The 26,710-nt window shown below is 47.0% G+C and overlaps 2 protein-coding genes across 6 annotated transcripts in view; one reads left to right on the top strand and one right to left on the bottom strand.

Annotated features, from left to right (window-relative positions):
* Positions 1 to 2,762, bottom strand: part of LOC137335052 (short transient receptor potential channel 4-associated protein-like) — an 81,121-nt gene extending 78,359 nt beyond the window's left edge. The window contains exon 1 of the mRNA XM_068000125.1: positions 2,611 to 2,762. Within this exon, the coding sequence (XP_067856226.1) occupies positions 2,611 to 2,736 (126 nt within the window). The 5' untranslated portion in view covers positions 2,737 to 2,762. The remainder of the gene's footprint in view (positions 1 to 2,610) is intronic.
* A 94-nt stretch (positions 2,763 to 2,856) lies between these two features.
* The window catches only part of tubd1 (tubulin, delta 1), a 43,149-nt gene continuing 19,295 nt past the window's right edge, over positions 2,857 to 26,710 (top strand). The window contains exons 1-6 of one of the 5 annotated variants that reach the window (XM_068000129.1): positions 2,857 to 2,965; positions 18,860 to 19,060; positions 21,082 to 21,232; positions 21,804 to 22,020; positions 23,477 to 23,708; positions 25,060 to 25,224. In XM_068000129.1, coding sequence (XP_067856230.1) covers positions 18,880 to 19,060; positions 21,082 to 21,232; positions 21,804 to 22,020; positions 23,477 to 23,708; positions 25,060 to 25,224 — 946 coding nt within the window. In that variant the 5' untranslated portion in view covers positions 2,857 to 2,965; positions 18,860 to 18,879. Of the gene's footprint in view, positions 2,966 to 18,841; positions 19,061 to 19,173; positions 19,260 to 21,081; positions 21,233 to 21,803; positions 22,021 to 23,476; positions 23,709 to 25,059; positions 25,225 to 26,710 lie in introns of those variants that run through there. The other 4 variants (XM_068000128.1, XM_068000126.1, XM_068000127.1 and 1 more) reach the window with 4 other exon arrangements.

Here is a 26,710-nt window from a genome sequence, read left to right as displayed (position 1 = left end):
TAATACGAGCAGCCTGTGTTACAGTGTCGGTAAAGGAGACAGCAAGGCAGGGGAATTCATTCTACGATGGCATAAGTAACACAGGCCAATGGGATGTGCAGAAACAATCCAACAAACGTCTAAAAAAAAATCAGATTCCAAAAGCCTTATGGCTATTTTCTCCAACATCAGTTGGATATTTTCACATATTTTCAGAGGCAGCGGAGGGGTTGAGAGAGGTAGTGCAGAGGTAGAACTGGGTGTCGTTAGTATACATATGGAACCTGACCCCATGCCTATGGATGAGGAAGAGGAGGTGGCCAAGGACATATCCTTGAGCGACTCTGGAGGTAACGGCTCAGGGTGGGAAAAGCCATTGCTGGAGAAGATCTGGCTACGATTAGATAGGTGAGAGTGGAATCAGGTGAGAGCAGTCCCACTGAGCTGGACAATAGGGGAGAAATGTTGGAGAAGTACGGTGTCATCCACCGTGTCAAAGGCTGCAGAGAGGGCGATAAAGATGAGGTGGGTCAGTGCACATGGTCACAGTCATAGAGGATGTCATTTGTGACTTTGATTAGGGCCGTTTCAGTGCTGTGGCAGGGGTGGAAACTTGACTGGAGAGGTTCAAACATGGAGTTGAGGGAAAGATGGGCACAGATTTGGGAGGCGACAACACATTCAAGAACTTTGGAGAGGAAAGGGAGGGCATTTTTTCCATTTATAAAGCGCATTTAATGATCTCAGGACCTCTCAAGTGCTTTACAGCCAACAAAGTACTTTTGAGGTGTAGTCACTGTTGTAATGTAGGAAATGCGGCAGCAATGAAATTAATGACCGGATCATCTGTTTTAGTGATGTTGGTTGAGGGATAAACATTGGCCAGAACATCCCCTGCTCTTCTTCAAATAACTACCTGAGGGGGCAGACAAGGCCTCGGTTTAACATTTCATCCGAAAGACAGCACTTCCAACAGTGCAGCTCTCCCTCAGTACTGCACTGAAGGGTCAGCCTGGATTATGTCCTCAAGTCTCTGGAATGGGACTTGAACCCACAACCTTCTGACTCAGAGGCGAGAGGGCTACCTTTGAGCCAAGGCTGACATGAAAGCAGTTTTGAAACAGAAGAGGATAGTATCTGAGAAGAGGCAACCATTTACAATGTCGGCTAGCAAGGGGGCCAGGAAGCAAAGATGGGTGGTCAGCAGTTTGTTGAGAATACGGTTAAGAAAGCAGAAGGCGAGTGTCATAGGCAAGATGAGCTGTGAGGGCGAGAGGGAGAAAAGCTAGATAGAGTTCAGAGCTGGGGCGAAGAATGGGGGTGGTTTGGCTTGGTGAGTAAGGGGAAGGAGTGATGCAGCAGAAGCAGCTTAATGGATGATGTCGATCTTTAAATGACAAAGAAGTCCATAAGCTCCTTGCACGTTGTTGAGGGTGGAGGAGGCAGGGGAGAAGGTTTACGGTGACGGTTGGTAATGGAGAAAAGAATCCAGGGTTATCTTTGCTGTCCAGGAGGAGTTTGGAGTAGTGAGCAGTTTTGGCAGGGGAGAACGAGGCCAGTGGTGCAGCCAAATATTGGAATGGATGGCTAAACCAGTTGCATTCCAGCTTTGCTCAGATCTGTGCCCCTTAGATTTGAGCAAGCGAAGGTGGGACCATGCCAGGTGAAATAACCAGGGTGGGAGAGAGCAAGTGTTTTGACTAACTCAGGGATATGCAATTAGGACAACTGATCTTGTGGAGAACAAATACCAACACTGACAGGTTGGGCCGAACAGCAGTACAATGTCCTACTCCTAGGCGTTATTTACAGTCGGCTAATCTTGGTCTGGGTCCACGGGGTGCGGACATTTCACAATCCGCGAGTTGCAGTCTGAGTCACACCGGGGGCCCGATTACCCCGGGGGGGGGGGGGTGACACCGGGGGCCCGATTACCCCGGGGGGGGGGGGGGTGACACCGGGGGCCCGATTATCCGGGGGGGGGGGGGGGTGACACCGGGGGCCCGATTATCCGGGGGGGGGGGGGTGACACCGGGGGCCCGATTACCCGGGGGGGGGGGGGGGTGACACCGGGGACACGATTACCCGGGGGGGGGGGTGACACCGGGGGCCCGATTACCCGGGGGGGGGGGGGGGGTGACACCGGGGGCCCGATTACCCGGGGGGGGGGGGGGGGTGACACCGGGGGCCCGATTACCCGGGGGGGGGGGGGCAGTGACACCGGGGACACGATTACCCGGGGGGGGGGGGTGACACCGGGGGCCCGATTACCCGGGGGGGGGGGGGGGTGACACCGGGGGCCCGATTACCCGGGGGGGGGGGGGTGACACCGGGGGCCCGATTACCCGGGGGGGGGGGGGGCAGTGACACCGGGGACACGATTACCCCGGGGGGGGGGGGGCAGTGACACCGGGGACCCGCTCCGCCCGGTGGGCTGGGTCGGCCCCTAACTCGAGCGCGGGCAGCATTTCCCTTTAAATCAAACCCCGCCCACAGCAGCGGCCGCTCTTCCTCCATCCCCGCGCTCTAATCAGAGACAACACATCGTTCCGCGAGTAAATTGAGTCCCAGGCTTATCCAGGCCCTGGCCTCAGCGCCCATCCGCGCACATCTGATTAGCCCCGGGCCTACCTGTGAAACTCTGGTGGGCCCATGTCCCGTGTAGCGACCATGTTGAAGCCGGGGGACGATGTTCTGTGGCCGGATGGGCCGGGACGCGGCAGTCGGAGGCTCGGGAGGCCCAGGTACCGCCGCCATTACCCTCACAACGGAAAACCCAGGCCCCGCCCCGACCGCGCGGCCCCATTGGCCCAGACTCCGCCCCAACCGCCCGTCCCCATTGGGCAGAGGCACTGTCACTCACTGACGTCACCGCGTCCAGCCCGCCCCCGAGTACGTGCGTTAATGGAGCGGCCGTCCGGCGGGGAAACGGGCCGCGGCGCCTGGGCGGACAGTAGGCCGGGCGACCAAGGGCCTGGGTAAAGAGGTAGGTTTGAAGGAGGGTCTTAAAGGAGGAGAGAGTGAGAGGTGGAGAGTATTAGGGAGGGAGTTCCAGAGCTTAGGGCCCAGCAGCTGAAGGCAGGGCCGCCAATGGTGGAGTGAGGAAGATCGGGGGTGAGGGAGAGGTTCGAGTTGGAGGAGCGCAGAGATCTCTGAGGTTGTGGGGCTGGAGGAGGTGGTAGAGAAAGGGAGGGGCGAGGCCATGGAGGGATTTGAAAACAAGGATGAGAATTTTAAAAGGGAAGCGTTGCGGGACGGGGAGCCGATGTAGGTCAGCGAGCACGGGGGGCGATGGGAGAACGGGACTCGGTGCGAGTTAGGATTCGGGCAGCAGAGTTTTGGATGAGCTCAAGTTTCGGGAGGGTGGGAGGCCGGGCAGGAGAGTATTGGAATAGTCGAGTCAGAGGTAACAATGGCATGGGTGAGGGTTTCAGCAGCAGATGAGCTGAGGCCGGGGCGGAGACGGGCATTTTTACGGTGGTAGAAGTAGGCGGTCTTGGTGGTGGAGCAGATATTGGATCAAATAGGACGCCAAGGTTGCAAACGGTCTGGCTCAGCCTCAGACAATGGCCATGGAGTGGGATGGAGTCAGTGGTTAGGGAACAGAGATTATGGCAGGGACCAAAGACAATGGCTTCTGTCTTTCCAATATTTAGATGGAGGAAATTTTTGCTCATCCAATACCGGATGTCGGAAAAGCAGAGTGACAAATCAAAGTTGGTGGAAAGGTCGAGGGCGGTGGTGGTGGAAGTTTGTATGAAGAGAGAGTTCAGGATACCAAGTGGGTGGCCATCTGAAAGGGTAGGAAGAGGCAGGCAGTGCAAGAATCTTCTGGGCGTGTGCCAGTCTCAAACCGATATTCAGCATTGACTACCAGTGAAGGTGATGACACCTTGAAGCAGTGCAGTCGTGTACATGGCACCGTGGGGCAAAGGACTGCATAGTGAAGTGTAGAAATGCAGTAGTCATAGGGGATTCGAAAGTCAGGAGGACAGACAGGCATTTCTATGACTGTCAATGTGAGTCCCGCTTGTTGCCTCCCTGGTGCCAGGGTAAAGGTCATCACAGAGAGGGTGCAGCACATTCTGGGGGACAGCCAGAAGTTGTGGCCCATATAACTACCAATGACATAGCCTGTGGCTAGAGTTTCAGGAGCTAGGGAAGAGGATCTGAAAGGCAGTAATCTGTGAATTACTCCCTGTGCTATGAGCTAGTGAGTACAGAAATAGGAATTAAGTTAATAAAGGATGAGATCAGTACAATAGTGAGAAAGGATCTTGGCTCAGAAGATCAAGATGTCGAATTAGTTTGGGTAGAGCTAAGAAAAAGCAAGGGCAGAAAACGTTGGTGGGAGTTGATTATAGGCCACCAAACTGTAGTGGTAATGCAGGAAATTAGAAGTGCATGTAACAAGGGTGATACAGTAATCATGGGAGACTTCAATCTACATATAGATTGGGCAAACCAAATTAGCACTAATACTGTGGAGGATGAATTCCTGGAATGTATACGAGATGGTTTTCTAGATCAGTATATTGAGGAACCAACTAGGGAACAGGCTATTTTAGATCTAGTATTGTGCAATGCGAAAGGGTTAATTAATAATCTTGTTGTAAAGGAGCCCTTAGGGAAGAGTGACCATAATGTGATAGAATTCTTCATTAAGGTTGAAAGTGATGTAGTTCAATCCGAAACTAGGGTCATAAATCTAAACAAAGGAAACTACGAAGGTATGAGGTGCAAGTTGGCTGTGGTTGATTGAGGAAGTACATTAAAAGGTATGATGGTAGACAGGCAATGGCTAGCATTTAAAGAATTAATATATAAGTTGCAACAAATATATATTCCTTTGAGGCACAAAAATCCAACAGGAAAAATGGTCCAACCGTGGCTAACGAGAAATTAAAGATAGTATTAAATCAAAGGAAGAGGCATAAAAAGTTGCCAGAAAAAACAGTAAGCCTGAGGATTGGGAGGATTTTTAGAATTCAGCAAAGGAGGACCAAGAAATTGATACAGAAAGGGAAAATAGAATATGAGAGTAAACTGGCAAGAAACATAAAAACTTCTATAGGTATGTAAAAAGGAAAAGACTGGGGAATAAGGAAATGGCAGAGAAATTAAACAAATACTTTGTGTTTGTCTTCACGGAAGAAGACACAAAAAACCTCCCAAAAATACTAGAGAACCAAGGGTCTGGTGAGAATGAGGAACTGAAAGAAATTAGTACTAGTAAAAAAATAGTACTAGAGAAATTAATGGGACTGAAAGTCGATAAATCCCAAGGACTGGATGATCTATATCGTAGGGTTTTGAAAGAGGTGGCTATAGAGATAGTGGATGCATTGGTTGTCATCTTCCAAAATTCTATAGCTTCTGGAATGGTTCCTGCAGATTGGAGGGTGGCAATTATTTACATTGTGATCCCATTATTTAAGAAAGAAGGGAGAGAGAAAACAGGGAATTTCAGACCTGTTAGCCTGACATCAGTAGTGGGGAAAATGCTAGAATTTTTTTTAATTCGTTCATGGGATGTGGGCGTCGCTGGCAAGGCCAGCATTTATTACTCATCCCAAATTGTCCTTGAGGAGGTGGTGGTGAGCTGCCTTCTTGAATCGCTGCAGTCTGTGTGGTGAAGGTTCTCCCACAGTGCTGTTAGGAAGGGTGTTCCAGGATTTTGACCCAGCGACAATGAAGGAATAACGATATATTTCCAAGTCGGGATGGTGTGTGACTTGGAGGGGAACGTGCAGGTGGTGTTGTTCCCATGTACCTGCTGCCCTTGTCCTTCTAGAGGTCGTGGGTTTGGGAGGTGCTGTCGAAGAAGCCTTGGCGAGTTGCTGCAGTGCATCCTGTGGATGGTACACACTGCAGCCACTGTGCGCCTGTGGTGAAGGGAGTGAACGTTTAGGGTGGTGGATGGGGTGCCAATCAAGCGGGCTGCTTTGTCCTGGATGGTGTCGAGCTTCTTGAGCGTTGTTGGAGCTGCACTCATCCAGGCAAGTGGAGGGTATTCCATCACACTCCTGACTTGTGCCTTGTAGATGGTGGAAAGGCTTTGGGGAGTCAGGAGGTGAGTCACTCGCCACAGAATACCCAGCCTCTGACTTGCTCTTGTAGCTACAGTATTTATGTGGCTGGTCCAGTTAAGTTTCTGGTCAATGGTGACCCCCAGGATGTTGTTGATGGGGGATTCGGCGATGGTAATGCCTTTGAATGTCAAGGAGAGGTGGTTAGACTCTCTCTTGTTGGAGATGGTCATTGCAGCAGTGTCCTGGGGCTGAGATGATTGGTCTCCAACAACCAGTACCATCTTCCTTTGTGCTCGGTATGACTCCAGCCACTGGAGAGTTTTCCCCCTGATTCCCATTGACTTCAATTTTACTGGGGCTCCTTGGTGCCACACTCGGTCAAATGCTGCCTTGATGTCAAGGGCAGTCACTCTCGCCTCACCTCTGGAATTCAGCTACTTTGTCCATGATTGGACCAAGGCTGTAATGAGGTCTGGAGCCGAGTGGTCCTGGCGGAACTTAAACTGAGCATTGATGAGCAGGTTATTTGGTGAGTAAGTGCTGCTTGATAGCACTGTCGATGATACCTTCCATCACTTTGCTGATTGAGAGTAGACTGATGTGACGGTAATTGGCTGGATTGGATTTGTCCTGCTTTTTGTGGATAGGACATACCTGGGCAATTTTCCACATTGTCGGGTGGATGCCAGTGTTGTAGCTGTACTGGAACAGCTTGGCTAGAGGCGCGGCTAGTTCTGGAGCACAAGTCTTCAGCACTACAGCCGGGATGTTGTCGGGGCCCAAAGCCTTTGCTGTATCCAGTACACTCAGCCGTTTCTTGATATCACGTGGAGTGAATCAAATTGGCTGAAGACTGGCTTCTGTGATGGTGGGGATATTGGGAGGAGGCCGAGATGGATCATCCACTCGGCACTTCTGGCTGAAAATGGTTGCAAAAGTTTCAGCCTTGCCTTTTGTACTCCCGTGCTGGACTCCGCCATCATTGAGGATGGGGATGTTTACATAGCCTCCTCCTCCCGTTAGTTGTTTAACTGTCCACCACCATTCACGACTGGATGTGGCAGGACTGCAGAGCTTTGATCTGATCCGTTGGTTGTGGAATCGCTTAGCTCTGTCTATAGCATGTCGCTTCCGCTGTTTAGCTTGCATGTAGTCCTATGTTGTAGCTTCACCAGGTTGGCATCTCATTTTTAGATACGCCTGGTGCTGCTCCTGGCATGCTCTTCTACCCTCCTCATTGAGCCAGGGTTGATCCCCTGGCTTGTTGGTAATGGTAGAGTGAGGAATATGCCGGGCCATGAGGTTACAGATTGTGCTGGAATACAATTCTGCTGCTGCTGATGGCCCACAGCGCCTCATGGACGCCCAGTTTTGAGCTGCTAGATCTTTTCTGAATCTATCCCGTTTAGCATGGTGGTAGTGCCACACAACACGTTGGATGGTATCCTCAGTGTGAAGACAGGACTTCGTCTCCACGAGGACTGTGCAGTGGTCACTCCTACCAATACTGTCATGGACAGATGCATCTGCGGAAGGTAGATTGGTGAGGACGAGGTCAGGTAGGTTTTTCCCTCACCACCTGCCGCAGGCCCAGTCTGGCAGCTGTGTCCTTCAGGACTCGGCCAGTTCGGTCAGTAGTGGTACTACCAAGCCACTCTTGGTGATGGACATTGAAGTCCCCCACCCAGAGTAGGTTCTGTGCCCTTGCCACCCTCTGTGCTTCCTCCAAGTGGTGCTCAACATGGAGGAGGACTGATTCATCATCTGAGGGAGGACGGTAGGTGGTAATCAGCAGGAGGTTTCCTTGCCCGTGTTTGACCTGATGCCATGAGATTTCATGGGGTCCGGAGTCAATGTTGAGGACTCCCAGGGCCACTCCTTCCTGACTGTATATCGCTGTACCGCCACCTCTGGTGGGTCTGTCCTGCCAGTGGGACAGGACATACCCAGGGATGGTGATGGAAGAGTCTGGGATGTTGGCTGAAAGGTGTGATTCTGTGAGTATGGCTATGTCAGGCTGTTGCTTGACTTGTCTGTGGGACAGCTCTCCCAATTTTGGCACAAGTCCCCGGATGTTAGTGAGGAGGACTTTGCAGGGTCGACAGGGCTTGGTTTGCCTTTGTCGTGTCCAGTGCCTAGTGGTCCGTCCAGTTTTATTCTTATTATGACTTTTTGTAGCGAGATTATACAACTGAGTGGCTTGCTAGGCCATTTCAAAGGGCGATTAAGAATTGCTGTGGGTCTGGAGTCAGATCTCGGCCAGACTGGGTAAGGACGGCAGATTTCCTTTCCTAAAGGGCGTTAGTGAACCAGATGGGTTTTTACAACAATCCAGTAGTTTCATGGCCACCATTACTGATACTAGTTTTTTTAATTCCAGATTTTTAAAATTTAATTAATTGAATTTAAATTCCCCAACTGCCATGGCGGGATTTGAACTCATGATTCCGGATTATTAGTCCAGGTCTCTGGATTACTAGTCCAATAACATAACCACTATACTACCGTACTTTTTTTTATATTAATCTCTTATAAAGGATGTGATAACAGGACACTTAAAAAAAATAGTAAGAGGAACTGGCAGAGTCAACATGGATTTATGAAAGGGAAATCATGTTTGACAAACCTATTGGAGTTCTTTGAGGATGTAACTAGTGGAATAGATAAGGGAGAACCAGTGGATGTGGTGTATTTGGATTTTCAGAAGGATTTCGATAAGGTCCCACACAGGAGGTTGGTGAACAAAGTTAGAGCACATGGAATTGGAGGTAATATACTGGCATGGTTTGAGAATTAGTTAACAGACAGAAAACAGAGTAGGAATAAATGGGTCTTTTTCAGGTTGGCAGACTGTGACTAGTGGGGTACCGCAGGGATCGGTGCTTGGGCCCCAGCTATTCACAATCTCTATCAATGATTTGAATGAGGGGACCAAATGTAATATTTCCAAGTTTGCTGATGATGCAAATCTAGGTGGGAATGTGAGTTGTGAGGAGGATGCAAAAAAGGCTTCAAGGGGATATAGACAGGCTAAGTGAGTGGGCAAGAACATGGCAGATGGAATATAATGTGGAAAAATGTGAAGTTATCCACTTTGGTAGGAAAAACATAAATGCGGAGTATTTTTTAAATGGTGAGAGATTGGGAAATGTAGATGTTCAAAGGGACCTGGGTGTCCTTGTACATGAGTCACTGAAAGCTAACATGCAGGTGCAGCAAGCAATTAGGAAGGCAAATGGCATGTTGGCCTTTATTACAAGAGGATTTGAGTACAGGAGTAAAGATGTCTTCCTGCAATTATATAGGGCCTTGATGAGACCACACCTGGAGTATTGTGTACAGTTTTGGTCTCCTTATCTAAGAAAGGACATACTTGCCATAGAGGAAGTCCAACAAAAGTTCACCAGTCTGATTCCTGGGATGGCGGGATTGCCCTATGAGGAGAGATTGAGTGGACTAGGCCTATATTCTCTCGAGTTTAGAAGAATGAGAGATGATCTCATCGAAACATACAAAATTCTTACAGGGCTCGACAGGGTAGATGCAAGGAGGATGTTTCCCCTGGCTGGGGAGTCCAGAACCAGAGGTCACAGTCTCAGAATAAGGGGTAGGACATTTAGGACTGAGATGAGGAGAAATTTCTTCATTCAGAGGGTGGTGAATCTTTAGAATTCTCTCCCCCAGAGGGCTGTGGAGGCTCAGTCATTGAGTACATTCAAAACAGAGATCGATAGATTTCTAGATATTAAATGCAACAAGGGATATGGGGATAGTGCAGGAAAATGGCGTTGAGGTAGAAGATCAGCCATGATCTTGTTGAATTGTCGGAGCAGACTCGAGGGGCCGGATGGCCTACTCCTGCTCCTATTTCTTATGTTCTCATGTAAGATAAGACAGGTTACTGCATGGCTGAAGAATGGTGCAGGAGGGAGGGCTTCATATTCTTGGGACCAGATCTGGGGCAGGAGGGACCTGTTCAGGAAGGATGGGTTGCACCTCAACAGAGCTGGGACCAATGTCCTCGCGGAGAGGTTCGCTAATGGTGGGGTTGGGGGGGGTTTAAACTAATTTGGCAGAGGGATGGGGCACCAGGATGTAGCATTAGAGAGCAGAAACAAGGTGCACAAAGGATTGGAGAGACAGCTAGCACTAGAGTAAGAAATAGTACAGTATTAGGTGGGATCAGACTAAGGGACAATACGGAAGGTGGAAGGTTTGCAGTGCATGTGTGTAAACGCACGAAGCGTGGTAAATAAAGTGGCGAGCTGCAGGCACAAATAGACACATGGAAATATAATGTCGTGGCTCAAAAAAGAGCAGGACTAGGTACTAAATATTCCAGGCTACAAGGTGTTCTGGAAAGATAGGGAAGGAACAAAAGTTGGGGGGGCTGGCAGTATTGATTAAGGAGAATATTGCAGTTCTGGAGAGAGAGGATGTCCTGGAGGGGTCAGAGACAGAATCTATTTGGTTTAGAGTTAAGAAACAATAGAGGTTCCATTACACTACTGGGTGTATTCTATGGGCCACCAACTAGTGGGAAGGATATAGAGGAGCAAATTTGCAGGGAAATTAGAGTGGTGCAAGAATCATAGAAAGGTTACAGTGAGGAGGAGGCCATTCGGCCCATCGAGTCCATGCCGGCTCTATGCAAGAGCAATCCAGCTAGTCCCACTTCCCCACCCTATCCCAATAGTCCTGCATATTTTTTTCCTTTCCGATACTTATCCAGTTCCCTTTTGAAGGCCATGATTGAATCTGCCTCCACCACCCCAGCAGTGCATTCCAGTTCCTAACCACCTGCTGCGTAAAAAAAAAAGTTTGTCCTCATGTCACCTTTGGTTCTTTCTATGTCCTCTGGTTCTTGACCTTTCCGCCAATGGGAACAGTTTCTCTATCTATTCTGTATAGACCCTTCATGATTTTAAATACCTCAACCAAATCTCCTATCTGTTCCAAGGAGAACAATCCCAGCTTCTCCAGTCTATCCACGTAACTAAAGTCCCTCATCCTTGGAATCATTCTAGTAAATCTTTTCTGCACCCTTTCTAAGGCCTTCACATCTTTCCTAAATTGCGGTGCCCAGAATTGGACATAATACTCCAGTTGTGGTCAAACCAGTGTTTTAAAAAGGTTCATTGTGACTTCCATGCTTTTGTACTCAATTTCATCTGCCACATGTCCGCCCATGCCACCAGCCTGTCTATATCCTCTTGAAGTCTATCACTATCCCCCTCACTGTTCTCTACACTTCCAAGTTTTGTGTCATCTGCAAATTTTGAAATTGTTGCCCAGTACATCCAAGTCATTAATATATATATCAAAAAAAGCAGTGTTTGTAGTACCGACCCCGGGGCATACCTTCCTCCAGTCCGACTAACAACCGTTCACCACTACTCTGTTTCCTGTCACTTAGCCAATTTTGTATCCATGCTGCCACTGCCCCTTTTATTCCATGGGCTTCAACTTTGCTGACAAGCCTATTATGTGGCACTTTATCAAACGCTTTTTGTAAGTTAAAGGCAAATCATCTTTAACTAACTTTTGATGAGGTAACAGAGAGGGCTGATGAGGGCAATGCGGTTGATGTGTATATGGAGGGGAGGGGCTCGAGGAGGGGGGATTTGTCATCAGTTATAATTCCGATCCGCCATTCCATTGGTCCAGGCTCTGTCTCTCGGTCTGTGCTTTTTAATTAGAAATCTCTCTTCCCCATTTATATAAGGTTTGTGTTAATAGAGCAATGATTTTATGTGGGCTAAATTGCATCAATAGCATAGATGCATTTAAGAGGAAGCTAGATAAACACATGAGGAAGAAAGGAATAGAAGGATATGCTGATAAGGTTAGATGGAGTAGGGAGGGAGGAGGCTCGTGTGAACACAACATAGACCCGTTGGGCCGAATGGCCTGTTTCTGTGCTATAAATTCTATGTAATTAAAAATAGAATGGAGCATCTTTAGAATTTGATCTTAAGATGGTCGAGGTGTCGTCATAGCAACAATTCATTCTCTAGGAGACGGTGAAATTCCTTCAAAATTCCCAACATCCTGTCGTGGTACTGTCTCTCGTTGGCTTGTCTTGCAATGACTTTCTTCCTGTATTCCGTTCTTCTGGCAGACGTTTGCTGCCTGACTGTTTACAAAAAGCTAGCCTGCCTTCCAGATTCTGCGATTCTGCTTAATTTTCTGAGTGTTCACACACGGAGAGTGATCAACAACCTTCCCATACAATGGACGTGAGGCATTTATCAATTGCTGAGACAAGTTAACACATTGCTTATTATTTACAGTCTATGAAGAAACAACATCAAGACTAGCCTCTTAATGACCTGCCATCTCATACCCCCTTATCCTTTACTTGGATGAATATACACTGGCTTTACAACACACTATTTAAAGTGACTCTTTTTTCAAATACTTTCTGTAGAAAAATGACAGTCTCTATTTCTGAAGTTTTTCCTCATGCCTGTGTGAAGTGCTTTGGGACATTTTTGTACATATGTGTAGGGTAGCATCGTGGTTATGTTACTGGACTAGTAATCTAGATGTTTGGACTAATAATCATAGTCATAGAAATTTATGGCCCATCGTGTCTATGCCGGCCAAAAAATCCAGAGAACGTGAATTCACATTCCACCATGGAGATTTCAGAATTTGAATTCAGTTTATAAAAAAGATCTGGAAATAAAAAGCTGATATCAGCAAAGGTAACAGTGAAGCTGTACTCTGGGTGGGGGAACTTCAGTGACCATCATCAAGAGTGGCTTGCTGGTACCACTATTGACCAATCTAGCTGAGTCCTGAAGGATAGCTGCCAGACTGGGCTTGCGGCAGTTGGTGAGAAAACCAACATGAGGGAATAACCTACATGACCTCGTCCTCACAAATCTTTGAGCAGCTCAAAACCAGAAGGCACTGTGGGCCATCAGCAGCACCAAAATTGTATACCATCACATTCTGTAAGCTTATGGCCTGGCAAAGCCCTCACTCCTCCATCACTATCAGGCCAGGTGACCAACCCTGGTTCAAAGATGAGTGTAGAAGCAGGAGCAGCACTAGCCGTATCTGGTGAAACTATAACATGCATGCTAAACAGCAGAAGCAGCAGGCTATAGACTGAGCTAAGCGATCCCACAACCAACAGATCAGATCAAAGCTCTGCAGCCCAGCCACATCCAGTCGTGAATGGTGGTGAACAATTCATAGAATCATAGAATGACACAGCACAGAAGGAGGCCATTGGGGCCACCGTGCCTGTGCCGACTCTTTGGTAGAGTTTTTCAATTTTTTTTCATTTATTCGTTCATTGGATGTGGGTGTCGCTGGCGAGGCCAGCATTTATTGCCCATCTCTAATTGCCCTTGAGAAGGTGGTGGTAAGCCGCCTTCTTGAACCGCTGCAGTCCGTGTGGTGAAGGTTCTCCCACAGTGCTGTTAGGAAGGGAGTTCCAGGATTTTGACCCAGCGACGATGAAGGAATGGCGATATATTTCCAAGTCGGGATGGTGTGTGACTTGGAGGGGAACGTGCAGGTGGTGTTGTTCCCATGTACCTGCTGCTCTTGTCCTTCTAGGTGGTAGAGGTCGTGGGTTTGGAAGGTGCTGTCGAAGAAGCCTTGGCGAGTTGCTGCAGTAATGCTGTGGATGGTACACACTGCAGCCACTGTGCGCCGGCGGTGAAGGGAGTGAATGTTTAGGGTGGTGGATGGGGTGCCAATCAAGCGGGCTGCTTGAGTGTTGGAGCTGCACTCATCCAGGCAAGTGGAGAGTATTCCATCAAACTCCTGACTTGTGCCTTGTAGATGGTGGAAAGACTTTGGGGAGTCAGGAGGTGAGTCACTCACCGCAGAATACCCAGCCTCTGACCTGCTCTTGTAGCCACAGTATTTATATGGCTGGTCCAGTTAAGTTTCTGGTCAATGGTGACCCCCAGGATGTTGATGGTGGGGGATTCGGCGATGGTAATGCTGTTGAATGGCAAGGGGAGGTGGTTAGACTCTCTCTTGTTGGAGATGGTCATTGCCTGGCACTTGTCTGGCGCGAATGTTACTTGCCACTTATGAGCCCAAGCCTGGATGTTGTCCAGGTCTTGCTGCATATGGGCTCGGACTGCTTCGTTATTTGAGGGGTTGCGAATGGAACTGAACACTGTGCAATCATCAGCGAACATCCCCATTTCTGACCTTGTGATGGAGGGAAGGTCATTGATGAAGCAGCTGAAGATGGTTGAGCCAAGGACACTGCCCTGAGGAACTCCCACTCCCCTGCTCTTTCCCCACAGCCCTGCAAATTTTTCCCCTTCAAGTATTAATCCAATTCCTTTTTGAAAGCTATTATTGAATCAGCTTCCACCGCCCTTTCAGACAATGCATTCCAGAATATAGCAATGAAGCAACTAACAGGATGAGGAGGCTCCATGAACGCCCCCATCAATGACAGTGGAGCCCAGCACATTGAGTGCAAAAGACAAGGCTGAAATGTTTACAACCATCTTCAGCCAGAAGTGCCGAATGGATGATTGTTCTCGGCTTCCTCCTGAGATCCCCACCATCACAAATGCCAGTCTTCACAGTAGAAGACACTAATAATATCCAATAATAGTAGTAGGAATTCAAGGAGCAAAGGGGAGGGAGGAACTAAAAGCAATCACTATCACTAGAGAAAAAGTACTAGGTAAACTAATGGGTCTGAAGGCTGACAAGTCCACTGGACCTGATGGCTTGCATCCGAGGGTCTTAAAGCAAGTGGCTACAGTGATGGTGGATGCATCGGTTGTAATCTTCCAGAATTCACTAGATTCTGGAAAGGTCCCAGCGGATTGGAAAACCGCAAACGGGAGTTTTCAAGAAGAGAGTGAGATAGAAAGCAGGTAACTATAGACCAGTTAGCCTAACATCTGTCATTGGGAAAATGTTACAATCCATTATTAAGGAAGTAGTAGCAGGACATTTGGAGACTCATAATACAATCAAGGAGAGTCAACATGATTTTATGAAGGGGAAATCATGTCTGACAAATTTATTAGAGTTCTTTGAGGAAGTAATGGGCAGGGTGGATAAAGGGGAACCAATGGATGCAGTATATTTGGATTTCCAAAAGGCATTTGATAAGGTGCCACATAAAAGATTACTGCACAAGATAAGAGCTCATGGTGTTGGGGGTAATATACTGGCATGGATAGAGGATTGGCTAACTAACAGAAAACAAAGAGTCGGGATAAAAGGGTCATTTTCAAAATGGCAATCTGTAACTAGTGGGGTGCCGCAGGGCTCAGTGCTGGGGCCTCAACTATTTACAACATATATCAGTGACTTTGATGAAGGAACAGAGTGTCTTGTGGCCAAATTTGCTGCTGATACAAAGATAGGTGGAAAAGCAAGTTGTGATGAGGACACAAAGTGTCTGCAAAGGGATATTGACAGGTTAAGCGAATGGGCAAAAATTTGGCAGATGGAATATAATGTGGGAAAATGTGAAGTCGTCCACATTTGGGAGGAAAAATAAAAAAGCAAAATATTATTTGAATGGAGAAATACTACAAAATGCTGCGGTACAGAGGGATCTGGGTGTCCTCGTACATGAAACACAAAAAGTCAACATACAGGTGCAGCAGGTAATCCAGAAGGCGAGCGGAATATTGGCCTTTATTTCCAGGGGGATGGAGTATAAAAGCAGGGAAGTCATGCTACAACTGTACAGGGTGAGACCACACCTGGAGTACTGCGTACAGTTCTGGTGCCCTTATTTAAGGAAGGACATACTTGCATTGGAGGCAGTTCAGAGAAGGTTCACTCGGTTGATTCTGGGTATGGAAGGGTTGTCTTATGAGGAAAGATTGAACAGGTTGGGTCTATACTATGAAGTTTAGAAGAATGAGAGGAGATCTTATTGAAACATACAAGATTCTGAGGGGACTCCATAGGGTAGATGCTGAGAGGATGTTACCCCTCATGGGGGAGTCTAAAACTAGGGGGCATGGTCTCAGAATAAAGGGTTGCCCATTTAAGACGGAAATGAGGAGGAATTTCTTCTCCCAGAGGGTCGTGAATCTTTGAAATTCTTTACCCCAGAAAGGTGTGGAGGCTGAGTCATTGAATACATTCGAGGCTGAGTTGGACAAATTTTTGATCAGCAAGGGAGTCAAAGGGTATGGGGAAAGGGCGGGAAAGTGGAGTTGAGGTAAAAATCAGATCAGCCATGATCTCATTGAATGGCGGAGCAGGCTCGAGCGGCCGAATGGCCTACTCCTGCTCCTATCTCTTCTGGTCAGTTAGCTTGACATCAGTGGTATGGAAAATGCCAGAATCTATTATTAAAGATGTGGTAACAGGGTACTTAGAAAATCATAATAGATTTGACTCTGCCTAATCATATTAAGAGTTTTTTGAGGGTGTAACTAGCAGGGTAGATAAGGGTGAACCAGTGGATGTAATATATATGGATTTTCAAAAGACGTTTCATAAGTTGTCACACAGGATGCACTGCACAAACTCTCCAAGTTTACTTTGACACCATCTCCCAGCTCATTGACCTCTACCATCGAAAAAGGACAAGAGAAACAACGTCATTGGAACACCATCACCTGCAGGTTCACCTCCAAGTCTTACACCATCTTGACTTGGACATATACCATTGTTGTTTCATTGTCACTAGGTCTAAATCCTGGAATTCCCTATCTAACACCATCATGGGAGTACTACATGGACTGCAGTGGTACAACCATGGAGTGCATCACAGCTGAACCCAATGCTGGTTGCAACAGAGGTCACTGAATAGCAATCAGAAGCAGAAATTCCCCCTCTCTGCCTGGAGCACTGAGGCCTTTAGTCATACCAACACTACACCACCAGAGATAACAACAACAACTTGCATTTATATAGCACCTTTAACATAGTAAAACGTCCCAAGGTTCTTTATAGGAGCATAATCAGACAAAATTTGACACCGAGCCACATAGAGATATTAGGACAGGTGACCAAAAGCTTGGTCAAAAAGGTAGTTTTTAAGGGGCGTCTTAAAGGTGGAGAGAGAGGTGGAGAGGTTTAGGGAGGGAATTCCAGAGTTTAGAGCCTAAAGCTTGGGAGATCTACGCTAAAAGTGGTATAAATGCAAGTTGCTGTGTTTTTTTGTCAAAATAGTTGAGACGTATATAACCCAGGTTGGAGGAGTCTCTGCTTCAGCAGGCAGTGTACGAGCTGGGCTAGTGGAAACATGCTGAGATTCCACACTCATGAGAGCTTTTCCTTGCAGATGAATGTCAGAAAAATATCAATATTTTGGGACACTTAATATTTTTGAAACACCTAAAAGTACTGGTGAGAAATCAAGTATTCTTTTACTATAATTGATATATCATCTATCTGTGTTATTTATCTATCAGTTGGAGAGAGTATGAGGCACCTTGTGCTAGTTCCAGTAATCTTATCAGGAGCAGAAGGGGTTATTGTACAACCCAGGCACGCTACATGCTTTGCACATAAGTCACACTTTGTTTTTATTCACTCTCAGGATGTGGGTGTTCACTGAGAAGGCTGGAATTTATTGCCCATCCCTAACAACTGAGTGGCTCGCTAGGCCATTTTAGAGAGCAGTTAAGAGCAATCCATGTTGGTGTGGGATTGATGGGAGTGGAGGGGCAGGGGTGAGTTGGGGTGGGGGTAAGTGGATGAAGGGGTAAGTGGGGAAGGGAAGGAGGGGTGAGTGGGGGGAAGGAGTGTGGGGGAGGGGTGGAGTAGTGAGTGGTGGGGGGGGGAGGGGTTGGAGGGGTGAGTGGGAGAAGAGGTGGAGGGGTAAGTGGGGGAGGGAATGGTGGGGTGGAGTGGTGAGTGTGGGTGAGAGGGAGTGGGGGGAGCTGGGGGGGAGGGGGTGGAGTGGTGAGGGGGTGGAGTGGGGGTGGGGGTGTGGATTGGGAAGTGCAGAGAGGGGGAGGGGGTGGAGTTGTGAGTGGGAGGGGGTGGAGTTGTGAGTGGGAGGGGGTGGAGTTGTGAGTGGGAGGGGGTGGAGTTGTGAGTGGGAGGGGGTGGAGTTGTGAATGGGGGGGGGGGGTGCCAGTGTCCCATTGGCTGAGTTCGCCGCGCGCTGTGTCCTCTGGTCCAGCGCATGCGCAGATGAGTTAGCGGCGGTTTTGAAGCACGTTGCAGGCTGGGAATTGCTGCTGGGCGCGAGTCCATGGCCGGTGAGAGCGCGCAGACCGAGGCACCGCCTCCCCTCCCCCTCCCCCCCCCCCCCCCCCCCCCCCCCCCCCAGACTGTGAGTCTCCATCACTCCATACGATTGTTTTTCACTCAGAACCACCAACATTGCAGCAAGTCCCCGAGTGGCGGATTGCCGCCTGCTTTACTCTTCCATATCGATGAGCATCTCCTAGGCGGCCCGGCCCCTGGTACTGGGTGATTTGCCATCACTGCCCTGCTCTCCTGAAGGTGCTCAGTGCTTGGGCCCGGTTCCATGGTTGCTGGCAGTGCTTGGCAGCCATGTCCAAGTGGCCCTACACAGGATGATAAAGGCACCTGCGATGGGTGACAGGGCAGTGAGTGGCTGGAGTTAATATTTCCTTTGTTTAGGTAGTGAAGTAGTTTTGCACCAGTCACGTACGGTGGTATCAGTGTAACGCTTGCTGAATCATCAACCATGCCGGCACAGAATTAGTCAAATATATACCCACCAATTCTTGCACTTTTAATCCAGACTTTAATTGCCTTGTAAATCATACTAGAAGGTGAGGGCTTGAGTTAAATAAATCTGTATTACAGTATCTTTATAAAAAAGAATTGACAAGGATAATATTTGAAACTGAAGCTATTTCAGAAATCGGTTTAATGATTCCCAGTTTTTTGTGTGTGATCAGGTGCGGCGGCTACAGACACTATGTCGGTCGTGGTGGTGCAGCTCGGCCAATGTGGGAACCAAGTAGGCAAAGAACTGTTTGAAGTGGTCAGCAGAGATTCGCAGAGTGGACACGGTCAGTGCTCAAAACCCGAGAGCGAATGTTACCGAACAGTTTCACAGGAGAGGTTCTTCAGCAGCCAGGAACCCAATGGCAACAACAGTAAGGAACATTTCTGCAACATCTGGTGACTGTCGAATGCTGTCACTTGGATTTTGGTAAAGTCTAATGGTTTGTAAAACTTCCAAATTGTGTCCACTTAAACTCTAAAAAGAAATCTGGCAATGCAGTGTGATTTTGTTTCTAAACCTGCTTTGTGAGTGATTTGCAGATCTACCACTGGTGTTGGGAACTATCTGAGGTGAGCAAGTTTGTTCACAACATTTAAGTGTATTCTCTTTTTTTGCTATAACATATTGCTACCAATATATTAAATAAGCTTAGTGACAAAACTAGTCAATTGAGGAATAGCCAGATGCTGTACCCATTATATAAAAAAACATTTACAAATAAGCTATCCTGGAAGAATTATAAAAACAAAAACCGAGAAAGCTGGAATACGTAGCAGGTCAGGCAGCACCTGTGGAGAAACAGAAGTGAGTGATGGCGTTTTCACCCCCCCCCCCCCCACCACTGGAGGAGTTATATACTATTTAAACAGGAGCAATGCAGTTTATATGTAGGACAGACCGTTTATTTGGAATTTGAGACTCCTAGAACCATAGAATAGAATTGTTACAGCACAGAAGGAGGCCATTCAGCCCATCGAGCTCATGCTGGCTCTTTATAAGAGCAATTAGTTAGGCCCATTACCCCGCTCTTTCCCCGTAGCCCTGCAGATTTTTTCCCTTCAAGTATTTATCCAATTTCTTTTTGAAAGCCACGATTGAATCTGCTTCCACCGCCTTTTCAGGCTGCCCATTCCAGATCATAACTACTCACTGCGTAAAAAAAGTTTTTCCTCATGTTGCCTTTGGTTCTTTTGACAATCAACTTAAATCTGTCTCCTCTGGTTCTCAACCCTACGAACAGTTTCTCTTTGTTTACTTTATTTAAACCCTTCATGATTTTGAACATTTCTATCAAATTTCCTCTCAACCTTCTCTGCTCTAAGGAGAACAATCCCAGCTTCTCCAGTCTATCCACATAACTGAAGTCCCTCATCCCTGGAACCATTCTAGTAAATCCTTTCTGCACCCTCTCTAAGGCCTTTGCACCATTACTAAATTGTGGCCGAACCTGTGTTTTATAAAGGTTCAACATAACTTCCTTGCATTTGTACTCTATACCTTTATTTATAAAGCCCAGAATCCTGTAGCTTTTCTAACTGCTTTAACCTGCCCTGCCACCTTCAAAGATTTGCATACGTATACCCCTAGGTCTCTGTTCCTGCAACTCCCTTAGAATTGTACCATTTAGTTTATATTGCCTCTCCTCATTCTTCCTGCCAAAATGTATCACTTCGCACTTCTCTGCATTAAATATCATCTGCCTCGTGTCTACCCATTCCACTAGCCTGTCTATGTCCTCTTGAAGTCTATCATTATCGTCCTCACTGTTTACTGCACTTCCAAGTTTTGTGTCATCTGCATATTTTGAAATCGTGCGCTGTACGCCCAAGTCCAAATCATTAATATTTATCAAAAAGAGCAGTGGTCCCAGCACCGACCCCATGGAACACCACTGTATATCTTCCTCCAGTCTGAAAACAACTGTTCACCACTACTCTCTGTTTCCTTTCACTAGGAGAGTGGGACTAGCTGGATTGCTCTTGCATAGAGCCGGCGCGGACTCGATGGGCCGAATGGCCTCCTTCCATGCTGTAACCTTTCTATGGTTCATGGCCAATTTCATTTCCATGCTGCCACTGCCCCTTTTATTCCAGACTCCCTGCACCATCTTGTCCTTGAGCTCATTGTTTACCAGGACCACTCCTGGGTCCTTCAGTCTTTCCTTCCTGCTACAATGTACAGGGTGAGTTCCACCTAACCACTGCTTCCCCCATCCAAGGTGTTGTCTTGAGCTATGGGGCTTCAGCCTTCTCCTGGGTTTTTGAACTCTGAACAATTCAGACTCGGGTCCTGAGGTGAAAAACTTCTCAGCCATAGTTCATCACCTGGATTGTGTATTTTTAAATACTTTATTGTAATTTACCCAGAACTAAGTAGTTGGGTGATTTCCAGCAGTGCCGGTAGCTCGAGCTGTACTAGTGGACATGGAACCAAAGGTCATCGGTCGCACTTTGTCCAAAGCTGCCAAATCAGGACGGTGGAGATACGGAGATCAATCATACTTCTGCCAGAAACAAGGATCCGGAAACAACTGGGCAAATGGGTAAGAACAGATAAGTGGCCCCACCATAACACCCGCTGACCTGTCACCTTTCCTTTAGGATCCTTTTTTTCATTGAGAAACCAAACAGACTCAAAGTCCCTCGCAATAATACTGATATGCAGTGACTTTTAATATATTGTTAAAGGAAAATGTAATTTACTGAAGTGTCAGTCAGTCTTAAGTATTTATAAATGGATATGTCTGTACACTGACCGTGTATCTAAGCCACTTATTGTTTCATTGCTTTGGCGCATTGATCAGAGATGGGCATTTTCTAAGCAGCAGTTCTTCCCTGTTCCTCAGCCCCATTCTCTCCTCAAGGTGCTTATGCCGGGTTCTGCAGTTACCTACAGCCCTCTCGTTTGATTGTATGAATCTGCAGCTCTCTAACCCGGAGGTGAGAACTGAACTGAGCCAAGCTGACACGTACATGATCCCAAGACTAGCTTTAATAAAGACTATTATTTAAAAGCAGTCTGAAATACTCTGCATGGTTTCAACAGGCAACTCTCAGTTTTCCCCTCACCTAAGCACCCATGAAATGTTGTTTCCTTTGTGTTTTGATGCTCAGGTTCTGTGTTCATGGTCCTCGGCATGAAGAAATTGTGATGAACTTGGTCCGACAGGAAGTTGAGAAGTGTGACCGGCTCGGTGGCTTTTTTACAATGATGAGTCTGGCTGGAGGCACCGGATCTGGGCTGGGAACTTACGTCACTCGATGCTTAAGGGATACCTACCCAAACTCATTCATATTGAATCAGCTCACCTGGCCTTATGGAACTGGAGAGGTAAGATAGATATCTGGTGTTGATAAGTATGTGCAGTTGCACTGACCCACTTACATTGGGATAGATGCAGAATGATATTTACTGAAATAAAATAATTTAATCAAACGAGTTCCAGCAACACCCGGAGATAAATTAACTGCCTGTGACTCGATGTCAACCATTTGTTCTTTTATCTTTCTACAATTCATTTTTGAGAGTCTGAAATTTCTCTCTACTGTCTGGGCCGTGCAGCAACCAAAATCAAGAGTGTGGGTAACCTGTTCCGTTCGGCAGTGCCACAATCCCAGGCAAAGTCCTGTTTCAGGGACTACACTCAATGCAGTAATGAGTCGTATTGTGTTTAGATGGGATTGGGAATGGCACAGAAAAGAGTGGATCTGTAGGTTCAATATTTCTATTAATACTATTGGTCCTTTATTTTTTAATAGAGCTGTCCTGCAGATTGCGCTGCCTCCTAACCGTGTCCCAGAGAATCAGAATTTAGCATAGAAGGAGTCTGTCCAGCCATTGCAGGTGTTAGCCATGGCTCAGTGGATAGCCCACTCGCCTCTGAGTTGGAAAATTGTTGGTTCAAGTCCTACTTCAGAGACTTGAGCACAAAATCCAGGCTGACAGCACTCGGGGAGTGTAGCACTGTCGGAAATGCCGTCTTTTGGATGAGATGTTAAATCAAGCCCAATGTAAAAGATTGCATGGCACTATTCGAAGAACAGTGACTACACTTTAGAAGTATTCCATTGGCTGTGAAGCAATTTGGAAAGTCCCGAGGCAGTGAAAGCTGCAAGTTCTTTTTCCTTTCCTTCACTCCTTGTCCCTCTTGCTCTCCTTTCTGCTTCCTTATCTAGTTTTTTTTCCCCATTGGTCGCTTTTGTAGAAGTGCAAGAGAAATAGATGAAAAAGCATTGACTCTGAACTAAACATTTCAAAGCCAGACAAGGTGTGAATGATAGATTACTAAAGGAGAAAAGCCTACAGGTTCCTCCTGGCTCCATTGCAGCATCCACGTCTTAAATATTTAATGGTTTTTGCCTCTAATATTCTACCCAGAAGTCTATTCCACATGTTGATCACTCTTTGTGTGAAGAATAACTTGCTGGTTTGCACCTGTGCTCCTGTCTTACTGTCAGTTAGTGGTTCCAGAAATATCTTTTCTATACCATTCGCTATCTTTTATACTTAACTTTCTCTCCTTTTCAAGGCTGAAAAGCTCAGGTTTTTCCAATCTTTCCTCATAACTTAATCCTTGATGCTAGGAATTAGTTGATGAGGAGTTGGGTTGCAGCTGGCCTACAGACCATGTTGTGAGTATCATTGGTATAAACAGAAATGGGTTTGGAGTAGGAACATGGTAGAAATTTAATTGGGCCTGGATAATGCAGAGGGCAGTAGGGACCATGTGACCTCTTCGTGTTCCTACATTTCTTTTTCTCTGAAGGAGCATTTTGTTCTTTGTCAGGTTATTGTCCAGAATTATAACACAGTGCTGACGCTGTCTCACTTGTATCAATCATCGGATGCCCTTCTCATTCACGAGAATGATACTGTTCACAAGATTTGCTCCCAGCTGATGAACATAAAGCAGATCTCCTTCACCGACATCAATAAAGTAATGGCTCACCAGCTCGGGAGTGTCTTGCAGCCAGTGTATACCCGATGGCATGTGTCAGAGTATGGCACAAATCCTCTTGGTAAGAAGAAAGCCAGTTTTATCCGCTCTGCTCTTTCCCTTTCATTCTTTTCCCCAGGCCTTTAGATTCTGTTGTCCCTTTCCCGAAAGGTAAGTAAGAGGCAGACTGTTCCACATTTACTGAGGAAAAGGAGAATATTTGTCAATAGAAGGCAGAAGTTTCATGAAGTGAAAGTATAATTTCTGTAATCATGTGTGTTGTCCCAACGAACGTTTCAGCCAATTGCTGAAGCATTTAGTCACATTACATATAGTCAGTGACTAATGTGAAATTTAAGGCGTACTCACCCCTATCCCCATAACAATAACACTCGCACACATAGTCTCTGTCTAATATGCTCACTCTCATGTGCATGCATGAGAATTTGTACCACTCTTTCTTGCACGTGCTGTCGCACCTCACTAACACATGCACTCTTTTCCTTTGTATGTTTGTGCACTCATGCTCACTATCTCTCGCTCTTTCTCTCGTGCATTCTCTCTTGCATGCTCTCCTTTGCACGCGTGGACTCTTTGTCCCTTGCACTCTGTTTCCAGTGAGCACGAGCACACGTCCTCCTGCGTGCTTTCTCACGCTTGGGTTAAATCAGGTTGGGATAATACGCTATGTTTAGTAGTTGGGACACAGTCACCTTCAAGCTGTCACCACGGCTGGGCAGGAGGATGGATCTGTGGTGAATGTACCGCATTTGTGGCTTCAGTCTCCCAATGTTTAACTGGAGGAAATTGCAGCTCATTCAAGACTGGGTGCCCAACAGGCAGTTTGACAACACAGAGCCAACGGATGGGGCAAGGGAGGTGGTGGAGAAATAGAGCTGGATGTCATCAGCGTACGTGTGGATCCTGATCCCATGCCTTAGGATGATGTCGCCTAGGGAACAGATTGCCCAGATGTTCTGGAGAATGAAGCGGTCTACTGGACAATGCATTAGAGCATCAGTGAACGGTACCACAGAGATTGGTACATGGATTTGCACCCTCAGTGCCTCACTTCGACACTGCGTGATGTTCCTCCTCACTACACTCACTGTTTCAAAATTCAGTCATTGCGCCATCTTTTACTACAACCTTTTCTTCTCCAGACTGTAAACTCCATACTTCCCTTAGTCCTCCTTCCTACAATCTGCAGGTTTTAAAAACCCAATGTTGGCACTGTCAAATCACCACTTAATCATTTACCTTTTGCTGTTTTCAACCTTGGTTTTCAATCCTTTATGGGCTTTGGTTTTTCACCTAGACTGCTCAGTTTAAAAGAAAATATTGAATTATCACAGTCAACTGCAGACCAGAGAGTATAAATCAATCATCCTAAAGTTAGCTGCTGATCTTTGCTGCTTTTTCTTTGTCTGTAGGTGATTTGATGGAGAGTTTGGTGACACATCCTGAGTACAAATTACTGAGCCTGATGAACATTCCACAGATGTCGGACACATCTCTACTGTTCAGCTCATTTTCCTGGCCAGGGCTTATGAAGCATCTGCGACAAATGCTGATCGCCAACACTAAAATGGAAGAAGGTTAGTGACCATAAGACCATAAAAGATAGGAGCAGGAGTAGGCCATTTGGCCCTTCAAGCCTGCTCCGCCATTTAATGTGATCATGGCTGATCTGATTTTTACCTCTACTCCACTTTCCCGCCCTTTCCCCATATCCTTTGACTCCCTTGCTGATCAAAAATTTGTCGAACTCAGCCTTGAATGTATTCAATGACTCAGCCTCCACAGCTTTTTGGGGTAAAGAATGCCAAAGATTCACGATCCTCTGGGAGAAGAAATTCCTCCTCATTTCCATCTTAAATGGGCGACCCCTTATTCAGAGACTATGCCCCCTAGTTTTAGATTCCCCCGTGAGGGGTAACATCCTTTCAGTATCTACCCTATCGAGTCCCCTCAGAATCTGATATGTTTCAATAAGATCTCCTCTCATTCTTCTAAACTCCAATGAGTATAGACCCAACCTGTTCAATCTTTCCTCATAAGACAACCCTTCCATACCCGGAATCAACCCAGTGAACTTTCTCTGTACTGCCACCAAGGCAAGTATGTCCTTCCTTAAATAAGGGCACCAGAACTGTACGCAGTACTCCAGATGTGGTCTCGCCAGTACCCTGTACACATGATTACAGAAATGATACTTTCACTTCATGAAACTTCTGCCTTCTATTGACTTCCCTGTTTTTATACTCCATCCCCCTTGAAATAAAGGCCAATATTCCGTTTTCCTTCCGGATTACCTGCCACACCTGTATGTTGACTTTTTGTGTTTTATGTACGAGGACACCCAGATCCCTCTGTACTGCAGCATTTTGTAGTATTTCTCTATTCAAATAATATTTTGCTTTTTTATTTTTCCTCCCAAAGTGGATGACTTCACATTTTCCCACATTATATTCCATCTGCCAAACTTTTGCCCATTCGCTTAACCTGTCAATATCCCTTTGCAGACACTTTGGGCTCGATATTAGCAGGGCGGCGGGTTCTCAGCAGGGGGTTGACTGGGCACGTGGGTAACGCGCCCGGTGAAATCAGTGTGCTCAGCACGCAATTACAGGATAATTGGAGCCACTTACCTTTGCTTCCGGGTTTCCTGCTGGTAAGCTGCGCAGCAGGCGGGCAGACTGCGCATGTGCAGTAAGGTCTGTCAGCTGGAGGAGCTCTATTTAAAGGGGCAGTCCACCAATGCTCCTCCTGCAGCAAACAACCAATGCTGGACCATGGAGCAGGCCAGAGGGAAGGCTGCCCCAAGATTTTCAGACTCCTCACTCCAGCTGCTGCTGGATGGGGTGAGGAGGAGGAGGGAAATATTTTTCCCGTCTGATGGGAGGAAGTGCCCTCCCTCCACCACGAAGAAGGCATGGCTGGAGGTGGCCGAGGAGGTCACCAGCTGCGGCAATGTGGCACGAACCTGGGTCCAGTGCCGGAAGAGATTTAATGATCGAACCAGGTTAGGCAAAGTGAGTATACTTACGCATTCTCCCACACTCCGTCTTCCACATCACCTCC

This window comes from Heptranchias perlo, chromosome 19 (genome assembly GCF_035084215.1).
Source record: "Heptranchias perlo isolate sHepPer1 chromosome 19, sHepPer1.hap1, whole genome shotgun sequence".
NCBI lineage: Eukaryota > Metazoa > Chordata > Chondrichthyes > Hexanchiformes > Hexanchidae > Heptranchias > Heptranchias perlo.
Note: the sequence above shows the minus strand (reverse complement) of the source record. Positions and strands in the feature narration are given on the sequence as shown.